This window comes from Carcharodon carcharias, chromosome 1 (genome assembly GCF_017639515.1).
Source record: "Carcharodon carcharias isolate sCarCar2 chromosome 1, sCarCar2.pri, whole genome shotgun sequence".
Classification (NCBI taxonomy): Eukaryota; Metazoa; Chordata; class Chondrichthyes; order Lamniformes; family Lamnidae; genus Carcharodon; species Carcharodon carcharias.
The window spans coordinates 101,725,811-101,739,620 of NC_054467.1; the positions used below are offsets into that span (position 1 = coordinate 101,725,811).

A 13,810-nucleotide genomic window follows, 5' to 3' on the forward strand; every position below is an offset into this window, starting at 1 on the left:
TATCTATTTCCATCCCAATAACATCAGCTGACTTTGTCCTATCTCAGCTCACCTGCTGCTGAAACCCTCATTTCTGCCACTGGTTACCTCTGGGCTCAACTCTTCCAATGCACTGCTGGCCGGTCTCCCACATTCCATCCACTGTAAACTTGAGGTCATCCAAAGCTGTGCTGCCCATGTCTGAATTCAGTGCATATCCTGTTTCCCTATCACCCATGTGCTCGCTGACCTACATTGGCTCTCAGTTAAGCAAAGTCCTGATTTTAAAATTTTCATCCTTGTTTTTGAATCCCTCCACAGCCTTGCCCCTCTCTAACTCTGTAATCTTCTCTAACCCTCTGAGATATCTGTGGTCTCCTAATTCTTGCAAGCTGTTCATTCCCAATTTTATCACTCCATCATATGTGACCGCAGCTTTATTTGCTTAGACCCCAAGTCTGGAATACCCTCCCTACTCCTCTCCATTTCTTTGTTTCCTCATTTAAGGCACTCCTTAAAAACTAACTGTTTGACGAAGCTTTTGTTCATTCTGACCTAATTCTCCTTATGTGGCTGTGTCATATTAAGACCATAAGACGTAGGAGCAGAAGCAGTCCATTCGGACCATCGAGTCTGTTCCACCATTCAATGAGACAATGGCTGATCTGATAATCCTCAACTCCACATTCATGCCTTTTCTCCATAAGCCTCAATTCCCTTACTGGTTCAAAATCTGTCTATCTCAGCCTTAAATATACTTAAAGGCCCAGATAATTTATTTGATAACGCTCCTGTGAAGTGCCTTGGATGTTTCATTATGTTCAAGGCACTATTTAAATAAAAGTTGGAGTTGCTGTTGTGGTTGATGGTTGTTGTACGCATTTGTATCTATTTTGCTTTAAAAAACTTAAATGAATTATAACATACACTTAAGTGTTTTCACCCACCATTAAAACATAATTGCTGGTGGCAAACATTTATTTTTACCTGTACCAAGTCCACTGGTAACAGCTCCATCATTAACACTTCCTGCAGTGGTAGCAGCATTGTTGGGTGCATTGTGGGGAGCCAAACTAGGCAAGAACAGGCAGCTAAGAGGAGAAAGCAGAGCACATATGAATGCACAGTAAGTAGAAACAACAACATCTACAGTGGAACCTCCATTACCAATATCATCTGCGAGTACAACTCAAAATACTTCATTTTGACTGTAAATAATCTGGAATATTCAATTGATGTGAGATGTGCTATTTTTCATTCATTCTTCAGATTTGAGCATCGCTGGCAAGGCCAGCATTTATTTCCCATCATTAGTTGCCTTTGAGCCTGTTGTGGGGAGCCGCCTTCTTGAACTGCAGCGATTCATGGGTTTTGGAGAAATGGTGGCGTGGTGGTAATGTCATTGGACTAGCAATCCAGAGGCCCATGCAGGTGCTTTGGGGACATGAGCTCAATCCCACCAATCTAGAATTAAAAGCTAGTGCCAGTAATTTTTACCATGACAGCTATCATTGACTGTTGTAGAAATCCATCTGGTTCACTAACACTGGATGATGTTGGAGCACTATGCATTCAGGCGAGTGGGGAGTATTCCATCACATTACCGAAATAGTGCCTTGTAGATGGTGGAGAGGCTTTGGGGAGTCAGGAGTTTAGTTACACACCAGAGAATTCCCAGCCTCTGCGTAGCCACAGTATTAATAAGGCTGGTTCAGTGAAATTCCTGGTCAATGGTAACCCCCAGGATGTTGATGCAGGGGGATTCAGCGATGATAATGTTGTTGAATGTGAAGGGGAGGTGGTCATTGCCTGGCAATTGTTAAATGTTATTTGCCACTTACCAGTCCAAGCCTGAATGTAGTCCAGGTCTTGCTGGATGCAGTCACAGACAGCTTCAGTATTTGAGGAGTTTTGAATGGTACTGAGCACTGCAATCATCAGCTAACATCCCCACTTCTAACCTTATGTTTGAGGGAAGGTCATTGATGAAGTAGTTAATGAAAGCAGATGAGGATGTTTGGGCCCAGGACACTACCCTGAGGAACTTGTGCAGCAATGCCCTGGGGGTGACATGATTGGCTTCCAACAACCAGAGCTAGGTATGACTCCAACCAGTGGAGAGATTTTTCACCTGATTCCCACTGACTTCAATTTTGCTAGAACTCCTTGATGCCACACTCTGTCCAATGCTGTCTTGATTTCATGCTGAAATCACCTCATCTCTGGAATTCAGTTATTTTGTCATGTTTGAAGTAAAGCTGTAATGAGGTCTGGAATGGAAAGGCCCCTGACAGAACCCAAACTGAGCATTGGTAAGTAGATTGTTTCTGAGTAAATGTCACTTGATGGTGCTGTCAACAACACCTTCCATCACTTCACTGATAAGGACTGATGGGGCTGTAATTGGCTGGATGGCAGGGTTTTTTTTCATAAAAAGGAAGAACTCGCTTAGTGGACAAATGGGATTTAAAAGATGATCAAGCATCCTCAAATTTTGATCTTACATATTGGTAAAGTAATACATCAGATTCAGAAATGAAGGCAGGTACAATACAAATAATAAACCTGATTCATGTCCAACAGACAATATTCAGTTGTACAACGCATCAATGCCTCATGCAAAGCTCTGTACACAAAAGTTCTACCAGATAAGTGGAGCACAAATAATAAAGATTTTACTATTCTACATTTATAGTGTGAATGTCTATTTTAACGATTGTGTCATTAAAATGTGTGCTTACAATTTATACAAATTCAACATACAAAGAAGCATCCACAGTGGTTATGGAAAATGATGAGGGTTTATTCTGAACCCATGGACATAAAATTGAAAATATTAATACTTCCCGACAGTATTTACCAAGCTTAAATATTTGGTGCCTTTATTTGTAATGCAAAAATTTCTGAATGTGCAGATACAATTAAACTACCTGAAATCTCTTGTTGCTAGATTCAGATGAATTTGAAGCATGTTTCTATTAAACTGATCCCGCATTCCTTATTTTAAATAAGGCATGTTAAGATATAAAGCATCAAAAAATCAGTATTAGGAGATTGTAATAATGCCTAGTTTTTTTTTCTTCAGGTTTAGCAAGCAACATAGTACTCACCCAAAGCCTTCAAGGGCTGTATCGAACTCCACAAATGCTGGGGTGACTGATGAACCATGAAGCCTAATATCATGCGGCGTTGTCATGGAGACTAAGCACTTCACCCTGGTCAGGGGTACTGTGCTTCCTTCTGCCCCTTTGAGCAAGCTTTTGCTAATCCTGTAGTGAGTGTTATCTTCATTCAAGCCAAATACAATATCAGGGCCAAATCCATCCAGAGACATGATCATACTCCCTGAGGTGCATCAGTACAATGTAAAAGAAAAGAGACTAGATAAGAACATTCAAATAGTAGGGGATATAACTAGATTCTTTTTCTTTGATGCCAATTTTTTTTAAAAGCGTGTAGTCACACAAACAACACATACAGAGGTCATGCACACAAGTGGAATTATTCTTATATTTTCCACCTGGGCTGTAACCTGCTGTAACAGATCAATCGTCCATTGCAAAACCTGTCTAATTTTAGTTCTATTAATTTCAACAGAACACGAATTGGGGGTGCTCTAAACGGGTGGGTGATCTGCTTCTGCCAAGGTGCCATGTGGATAGTGAAGTTGAAAATTACACTCAAAGAATTATGAGCAAATATAGTTTTCAAGTGAAGTGAGGCTAAAGAATAAGGGATAAATGAACGAGATCATGTAGATTGGGTCCTCAGTTTAAAGTGATACGTAGTCATATTTTTATACATAGCAAAAGCTAGAGTAATTTCAGATGAAGGGAAGTCGCACTGGTTCAAACAAAGGAGTTTTTCTCTGCTAAATCGGAATAATGTGATCCAATAGAACAAGATACAGGTGTCTAAAAAGGCAGATGGAAAGCAGATCTTTGAGGATGTGCGGATAAAATTAAGTAAGTCATCTCAGAAAAGTGTTTTGGTCATCAGGTTTTGCGAGTGAACTTGTAGGGGTTGGAGCTGGAGATCAGCATTGTCCTGACACGCCAGCGCTGAAGGAAGCTGAAACAATAGGGATTTTGGATGGACTAAGGTTGATAAAAGAAACAAGGCAGAAATGCTGTGAAGCTACCCAGGAGATTAAATTAGCAGATACTAACCACTGTCCAGCACTGCAAAAGGTAATAATTCTCAGAAGAAATTGCAATTAAAAAATCTGAGGGGACATTCTGGCCAAAGACACAGTTCGAAGTCCAAACAGCAATTTTAGTTGGAAGGGGCCTTTTGCTTAGTAATATGGATATCCATGGAAGAACAATATGGTTCAGGGTGATAAATTGTCCACCTGCAGCTTGAGCATACATTGGTCCACATAGGGAAAATGACATGAAGGAAATAACACAGGGCCTTAAAAGTCACATATATAAAGACTGGCTTAAAACTCAAAGAAACAGGGTGCAAAGTACTGTCATATATACTTCCAGTGTTTAGGAAGCGAGGGGTCTTCAAAACAAAAACTGAGGCGTCAAATAAATGACTGCAGCATTTGTGAGTAACACCTGGAGTAATGTGTACAGTTTTGGTCTCCTTATCCAAGGAAGGATATACTTGCCAATAGAGAGAGTGCAATGAAGATTCACCAGACTGATCCTTGGGGTGGTAGGATTGTCCTATGAGGAGAGATTGAGGAGACTGGGCCTATGTTCTCCAGAGTTTAGAAGAATGAGAGATGATATCACTGAAGCATACAACAGGGTAGGTGCAAAGGATGTTCCCTCTGGCTGGTGGGGAGGGGTCTAGAACCAGAGGGGACAGTCTCAGTATAAGATGTAAGTCATTTAGGACTGAGACGAGGAGGGCTTTCTTCACTCTAGGGGTGGAGAGTCTTTGGAATTCTATCCCCCAGAAGACTAAAAATATCAAGGGATATGGGGATAGTGTGGGAAAATGGCATTGAGGTAGAAGATCAGCCATGTTCTAGCTGAATGGTGGAACAGGCTCGAGGGGCCGAATGGCTTACCCCTGCTCCTATTTCCTATGTTCGTATATAACAATACTACCTTCTTAAATCACCACAAAATCATAATCAAAACAAATAGCACAGAAGAGACAGTTTAAACTTAAACCAATGGGGATAAAAAGGCCTGCAAGAAACATTAAGGTAGCAATAGAGAATAATTTAAACTAGATAGATGGGAAAGGCAGTGAGAAAACAGGATCCTAGTTAATACAGGTCATTAGGTGATAAGTATGGACATATAAATGAACTGGAAACAACAAATATGAAGATATTGCAGGGGAGGAAGCAAATTTAATATAAGACGTATGCACAGGAGTATTAGAAATACAATAGTGACACTGGAGACTGCCCTGACTTGTCGAGACCTATAATATGCTGCGAATATCGAAATCATGGGGAAGTCTAGGGGATGGAAATTAGCATAAAATTCAGGATTTGAATTATTTATATAGGGTGGAGTAGATAAAACTAAAGGAGATGTAGTGGTTGGTCCTGTGTTATGTAGAAATCTTCAAAATAAACTACTCCAGATAGGCATCTCTATTGCAAAAAAATTCCAATCTAACCCAAGTCAGCATAAAGGATTTGCCCGATGAAGAAATCGGAAGACTATATGTGAAAGGGAAAGTTATTTTAACAAGAGACTTCAATCTAATATAAACTGGGAAAATTATGAGGTTTAGATTTAGAGTTGGTACATCACAACAGGCATTGCTCATCTTGACTGATATTCATTACAGACCCAGAAAATATAAACTGTAGCAACACGAGAACAGTAACCACAAGATGATAAAACTTAGACATAATTTGGGAGAAGAAATACTCAAGACCAGAAGTCAGGTAGGTAACTTTCATAAGACCAAATTCAACGAACAAAAGCAACTAGAATGGGAACGGTTGCTTAAAATTTCAGGGGGGGCACACATGGAACATCTTTAACTGTATAATGCTGAGCATGCAGGAAAAATACAAAAGCCGATAAACTCAGACTAAATAAATGTGCCCCTAAATGGATTAACAAATAAATTACAAGATAGAGGGAAAAGAACCTGTACAAACCTTACAAGGAGAATAAAGAGAATGGAATAATTGGGAGGAATACAAAAAAATACAGAAACATATTAAAAGCGTGATCAGAGGTGAAGAAAAACATCCAAGAAAAAGCACAGCAGCTGAGACTAAACACAAAGTTTACAGTATCACAGCAGCAACAAGATAGTCAGAAAAGGGATAAAACTATGCACATTGCAAAAAGGCTCAAAACCTAGAATGAGCACAAAAAAGAGCTAATGTTTTGTAAATAAACTTCGTCCAAGTACTCACAAGGGATGAAATGAGCTACGTGTGCTCACCAACAAAAATATCCCGAGTAAAACTAATGACTGTTATAAATTAGATGAAAGATGTAGAAAGGCTAAATGGGTTCATAAAAAGAACTCCCAGGGCAGATAGCATCTATCCCAGAACAGAGACACTGGAAAACAATCTGAATCACTGACAATCATCATGAGGAAGTCATTGGATACAGAGGAGGTACCAGAAGTAGTACAACATCAACAGCAATGGAACAGTGTAATGATGTGATAAGTTTACACAGGCAGTTTCCATGATAGAAATCAACAAGTTTTACAGAAGAAAACAGTTGACATAAAAATGTGACAACAGGAAATATGTTTTTGTAGACAAGAATTACACAGAGACACAAGTTTTTTAAAAATAGATTATACAGTTGGAAGGCAGAAATACCAATTTTCAAAATGCAGACTCCTGCCAGGTGGGGCTCTGCTCCAGGAACTCAATTTTTGGAAAATCAGCCTGATAATGTTCACATTGCATCTTCCAAGATCAAATGATTTTGTCCAACTTGCATAGTGGTAAATATTATGATTAAGTGCTCAGTGCAGAGCTATAATGAATGGAACTGCATAACAGGATATCAGGTATGGAAAACAGTGCACTAACTTTTGGCCCACATTATTTTCTGTACATTAATAGATAGTGAGCTGTTTTGCTCCCGTTTCTTTAGGTGTACCCTTTTGATATATTGAAATAATGTTATAACGTACGCAGTGAAAGCAACATAGTTAAAAGGTTGCAAGGCAAATTCAGCCAGAAAAAGCAAAAATATTTTTTATAAATTTAACTTTAACAATAAATAATTTTAACCACCATTTAATTGGATTGCTAGCACAGAGGGCATGTTACTGAGTTCAAATCCTGCTATCACAACTTGGGAAACTCAATGCAGTAAATTTTGGTGTAATAATCACAGAAGCTGCCAGACTTCTGTAAAAACTTAATTGGTTCACAAATGTACTCCAGGGAAGGAAACTTGCCACCCCTACCTGGTCTGGCCTACATGTTATTTTAATCTCACACTGACACGGTTGACTCTTAATGTGCTCAGAGCAACTATAAATGGGCAATAAATGTGGCCTTGCCAGTGTTAGCCACATCCAGAGAACAGATTTGTTTTTAAAATTAATACATTTATTTCTAAGATATTATTCAAAATAAATTTGAAAGCTATGAAGTTCCAGGTAAATGCTTAGCAAGAAAGAGATTGCACAATTTATAAGGATATATCTTACATACCTCTCATTTCTGTTTCACAACTTAAAGAGCTCGGTTTGTGGACCCTATATACACTTATCAACTTCTTATCCCAGGCTCCGCAATTCAATGGGTTACCAAGACGGAGAAACTCCCTGAAGACAATCAATGAGATATAATCAATATCAACAGAACAAAACAATAATATCTTTAAACATTTTAAGTCAATCACTTAAGGAATACTGCATTTCCCCTCTTCATGGTATAGAATAACTGTTTCTAGTTTTGGTTTACTTACAAACAAACCCACCCCAGCAAACCAGTTCCATCAGTTTTCATAAATTAATAACAATTAAATACTACAAATTTTTAAGGGACAAACCTGGCTATTGTTGAACTATGTCCTGGTTCAGGCTAATTAGGGCCAGAGAATATGACAGCCAACTTGCCTCCACCAATGTCATATTTGACTACTGAGTGCATGAACGTGAACTTGATAACTGTCCCTTTAATTTCTCCTCAGCTTTCTGAGGAGTCACCAGGGTTTCAGTCAACATTTCCTATATCAATATACCTTCAGTATGGGCAAATGTGGTCACAAAGGTATCTGAATATAGCAGTAGCATATCTAGGATGAGCATGTGAGAGACAAGTTGTTAAACACCTTCAAGAATAGTGTTCTTACAGACTTGCACCTCTGCTCTTGATACTGTTCAGGTAACAATAATATTCCTGGCTAAATGTCATATATACTTTAACTAATCCAGTCGCTTATTTTAATAATCACTAAGTACCAATTTCCCAAAGGATTGCACCTCAATTTAAATATCAAAGCAGAATGATATATGCGTTTTTAAAAGGACTACGCATATTGTGGTATAATTTAAAAAAATTAAAGCTATAACAAAGTGCATTTAAAAAACACAACATGGAAAACACCCCAAGGGGAGTCAAAGGTATAATCAAGAAAATGGATGCTGAATCACCAAAAAAAGATGTTAGGAACAGGTGACAAAACACTTTGCCAATGAGGTAGATTTAAAAAGGGTCTTAAAGGAGGAGTGGGAGGTGGCAAGACAGAGGTTTGAATAAGGAATTCCAATCCCTGAGCCTAAGTGGTTGAGGGCACTGATGAGCTGTCAATGGTGGAGTGAAGGATGCACAAGAGGGTAGACTTAAGAATTTTGGGGGGGGGGGGGGGGTGGGGTTGTTGGATTACAGGAAGTTGTAGAGATAGGCAAGTCCATGAAGTTGCCCAAGTCATAGTGAAAGAGGAAGGAGTTGAGACTCTCGATGGGTTAAAAATTGACAAAGAGGAGGTATAGATAGATTGCTGTATTTAAAGTTGATAAGTCACCAGGACCGGATGGGATGCATCCGAGGATACGAGGAAAGGAAGGGTGGAAATTGCAGAGGCACTGGCCATAATTTTCCAATTCTCCTTATATACAGGCTGTGTCAGAAGGCTGGAGGATTCAAATGTTGCACCCTTGTTCAAAAAGGGACACAAGGATAAGCTCAGCAACTACAAAGTTTAAACTCTGTGGCAGGAAATTTTATTGGAATGATAATTCAAGACAAAACTAACAGTCTCTTGGCCAAATTTGGATGAATTAAGAAATGCCAACACAGGTCTGTTAAGGACTGGGGAAGGTTTATAGTGGGGTTCCCCAGGGGTCAGTGTTAGGACCACAAATCTTCTTGATATAGAATATGACCTAGACCTTGATGTATAGGGCATAATTTCAAAATTTGCAGGGGACACAAAACTTGGAAGTATTGTGAACTATGAGAAGGATGGTATTAAACTTCAAAAGGACATAGGTTGGTGGAACAGGTGGACAAGTGACAGATGAAAGTTAACACAGAGAAGTGTGAAGTGATTCATTTTGGTAGAAAGAACAAGGAGAGACAATATAAAATAAAGGGTACAATTCTAAAGGGGATGCAGAGGGGGACCTGGAGATATATGTTAACATTTTGATGAATGTGGCAGGGCAAGTTGAGAGAGAAGTTAATAAAGCATATGGGATCCTAGACTTCACAAATAGGGGCATGAAGTACAAAAGCAAGGAAGTTATGATAAACCTGGATAAACCACTCATTCAGCCTCAACTGGAGTAGTGTTTCCAGTTTTGGGATCATACTTTAGGAAGGGTGTGAAAGCATTAAAGCGTGTGCAGAAAAGATTCACAAAAATGGTCTGAGAGACGAGGAACTTCAGTTATATGGATAGATTGATGAAGCTGGGGCCGTTCTTCTTGGAGAAGAGAAGGTTGAGAGGAGATTTAATAGAAGTGTTCAAAATCATGGGGGGGTCCGGAGATAGTAAATACTGAGAAACTATACCCATTAGTGGAATGATTGAGGGCCAGAGGACATCAATTTAAGGTGGCTGGCAAAAGAAGCAACAAGGACATGACAAAATACTCTTTCACACAGCAAGTGGTTGTGTTTTGAAATGCACTGCCTGAGAACATGGTGGAGGCAAATTCAATCATGGTTTTCAAAAGAGAATTGGTTCATTATCTGAAGAGAAAAAAAATTGAAGGCAATAGAGAAGAGATAGAGGAGTGGTGTTGGGTGAATTGCACTTGCAAACAGCCAACACAAACAAAACAAGCCGAATGGCCTCTTTCTGCGCTGTAATCATTCTATGATTCTATGAGCGATTTAAACACAAGGATGAGAATATAAATGAGGTTTTGAGGGACCAACAGAGAGGGGTATAGGGTACATGCAGCAGACTTTTGGATGAGCATCTACAAAGTCGAACCAGGAGGACTTTTGAATATGAGTTCAGTGTGATGGAAAGGATATGGGGTTGGGAGTTCAGCTGGGTTTAAATAAGACACCATTGTTGCGAAGTTTGTTTCGGTTTGAAACAATGGCAGAAAGTGGATGGAACAGGTGGCAAGGATACAGAATTTATGAGCGTGCTAGAAATGTTGGCTTGGGGTTTTCTAAACATTAGCTGAAGGAAATTTCAGCTTGTCCAGACTGGATGTCAGACAAGTTGTTTTTCAAAGTAAAGGCAGTGAAAACAAGAGCTACATGTCATCAGTGTACATATGGAAGTTAACGTTGCATCAGTGGATGATGCTGCCAAGGGGTAGACTATAAATGAGAATGAGGGCAGATTAAAGATAGATATTTTAGGGGCTTTAGTGGTATTAGTGAGAGGGCAAGAATAGAAGCCACTAGCTGGAGATGCTTTGACTAAGTTTATGGTGAGAATGCAACAAAGAGGCAAAAATCAAGAATAAAACCAAGTTCTGATAGTCCCACTAAGCTGGACAATGGCGGACCAGTGTTTGAAGGGGGGGGTAGCGGGGTGATGTGGTTGTGTCAAATGTTGTAGATAGGATTAAAAGGGTGGATGCATCCTGGTCACAGTAACATTAGATGTCACTTGTGAATTTGATTTGCATGCTGCAGCAGGGAAGTTTACCTTGAAAGGGGAGATTCAAGAATGGAGTTGCAAGAAACCTGGGGCAAAGATTTAGGAGGCAATGAGTTGCTAAAGAATGTAACAAGAAACAGAAATAGGACAGTTTGCTTAAAAGAACAGAAGAGTCATGGATTTTTTTTTGAGGAAGGGGGTGATGCAATTGGTCGTGGAAGAGTTGGGTGATGGTGCTCAACAAGAAACCATTTCCAATCTCAGCTGGCATGGAAAAAGGAAGGGAAGTTGGATGGTCAGTCTAAGGGGAATAAGGTCAAAGGAGTGAGCAGTTAGTCTCATGGATTTGATAAGCTTAAAGATGGGAGGTGGAATTGCAAGTAGAGTGAGATCTGGGTTCAGAATTATGGCAAGAGTTAACTTGAGAAAAGTTGGGTTTTACATAAAAGGGGAAAGTGGTGGGAGTAGGGGAGGACTAACAGGAGTGGCAGTGGAATGCTTGTTCTAAATCTTGATGACAAAGATGCTCATGAGCTCCTCATGCTTGTTAAGAGGTGAGGGAGAAGGGGAGAAAGATTTAAGGAAATGGTTGGTACTGGAGACATGAAGTCAGAGGTCCATGCATTTGAGGATAATACTGGAGCAAAGGATAACTTTGGCAAAGAGCAGTGAGACTCTGAGGTCAGTTGGTAGAACTCTCGCTCAAGTCGGAAGATTGTGGCTTCACGTCCTGCTCCAACACAAAAATCAAGACTTTCACCCCTAAACAGTACTAAGAGAGTGCTGCACAATCAGAGGCGCCATCGTTCGAATAAGACAATAAACCAAGGTTCCTTCTGCTCTCTTAGGTGAGCATAACGGATCCCCTGGCACCGTTTTGAAGAGCAAAGGAGCTAGCCCTAGTCCTCAGGCCATTAATCATCCTTCAATTGTCACTAAAAACAAATTATCTGTTCACTGTCACATTTCTGTTTGTGGGAGATTGCTGTGCACAAATAGGCTGCTATGTTTTCTACAACAGTGACCAATACTTCAAAAATACCTCATGGGCTATAAAGCACTTTGGGACATTCTGAGGTTATGAGAGGCGTATCTCTCTTTCAAGTTTTTCTTTTTCTTGTCGAGACAGATTTGGTGAGGGTTAAACCAATTGTTTGTCAGATATGCTCAAGTACATATGGTGGCAGAAAGACGGGGAGTGATTGGAATGAAAAAGAAGGGAGAAAGAAAAAAAGGGCAAAAAGAGTCAGGAAAACTCTCTTGGCAAGCAGGGGTAACTTCAATTTTCATTTGATCAATGGGGATGACAAACTGCTTAGCTTCCACCGATGCTTCAATTGCTGAGAGGAGGAAGAAGAGGTTGTGGTTAGCTGAATCTTCCCTTCTGCTGGCCCTCAAATTTCGGGAGGGGGGCTGGTGGTGATGGCTAGGTTGAGCTGAGCTACATATACATTTGCCATCGACTCTGAAATTGGTCTTAGCAGGGGAACATGCTTGCACATTTGTTCAGGGAGGTGGTGCTGAACCTTGCTGTTTTATACATTCTGCTTGTGAAGCTAATGGATCAGTAATAGAATAAAGGATTGGTTTGCAAGTCAGTAAAATTTGGGCTAAGCAGGATGTTGGTGGGCCAGAAGCTGGTTTGCCTTTTCAGTAACATTTTCTTAGCATGAGATTGAAACCCAAAGAATAGCTGTAATTTGACATTCTTGACACAGCTGTGGAAGATAAAGACTGTTGTTGAGCCATCAAGCGGCTACTATCTGAATTTGGAGAACATTTAACTGAAGGTTACAGTAAATCCAGTCCAACTTTTCTAATATTGTTGTGATAGATCCCCAAACATCAACAACTTAAACATCCTAGATTAAATACTATCTTTGCAAGTACAGTATGTATACATCCTACCTAAGGACCATTGGTTCTAATGACTGTGAAGCCAATCTCTCAAACATCCTTTGCAGTGGTGGGTGTAGGGGATGGTCTTCATCAGACAGAGCAGAGCTACACCTTTGTAGAAGCCGTGCATGAAGTCCTGCTTCACACATTACTTGTTGATTTCTTTCTGAATGGATGAGTGACTGCAAGATATTAGCCACTGCAAGCTGAAGATCTAATGCATTCTAAGACAGACAAGAAAGAAAGGGTTAGAAAGAAAATACAGGTGAGAAATCAATCAAATGAGCTCCTTGCTATAGTACAATTTAGCTTTAGACAAAGCAGGATCAATCCATTTCTCGTAATATTTTAGCTTTCAGTCAAGGTGGAAGAGTTTCAAGTGACCCCACTGTACACAGGATGAAAAAGGGAAAAAATTACTGGTTGTAATGACTAACCAGTTGTCTCAGTAAAGACAGGATCAAATCCAATTGTAATAGTTTGCCTCCCTCACCACATGATCTTTTAAAACACTGGAATAATTTTCAACAGGAATTAGAATCATTTTCTTGCTGCAGTTTACAATAATATTTCCAACATCTCCATATTTCCGATCTGCCTAATTTTTAAATTATTAAGTAAACTCTTTCAATACTGACTTCAGTTATGATGCTTCCTTTAATTATTTCTGAAGCTCTGGTACATTTTGTAAATGCATATATTTAACAATACTTTTTAAAATATTCATTTGTAAAACAGACCAGTTCTATAACAAAATATTTTTAAACTTTTAATTTTGCCAAATGTCAGCTTGAACCTCTGTGCTTTGTGAGTAACTCTGACTATAGAATTCAATGTAAACTGACCACGATTTACATTAAGACCTCATTTAAAAAGAAAAACATCATAAAATAACCAAAGGTGGTTACAACTACTTCAGTACAGATTGCAGGACTCATGCCAGGATT

The 13,810-nt window shown here is 39.5% G+C and overlaps 1 protein-coding gene across 3 annotated transcripts in view; it reads right to left on the minus strand.

Annotated features, from left to right (window-relative positions):
• Window positions 1-13,810, minus strand: part of wdfy3 (WD repeat and FYVE domain containing 3) — a 407,868-nt gene that overhangs the window by 226,397 nt on the left and 167,661 nt on the right. For all 3 annotated transcript variants that reach the window (XM_041187506.1, XM_041187499.1, XM_041187492.1), the window contains exons 15-18: window positions 12,873-13,087; window positions 7,604-7,716; window positions 3,090-3,324; window positions 967-1,070 (exon numbers count right to left, since the gene is read on the minus strand). In XM_041187506.1, coding sequence (XP_041043440.1) covers window positions 967-1,070; window positions 3,090-3,324; window positions 7,604-7,716; window positions 12,873-13,087 — 667 coding nt within the window. The remainder of the gene's footprint in view (window positions 1-966; window positions 1,071-3,089; window positions 3,325-7,603; window positions 7,717-12,872; window positions 13,088-13,810) is intronic.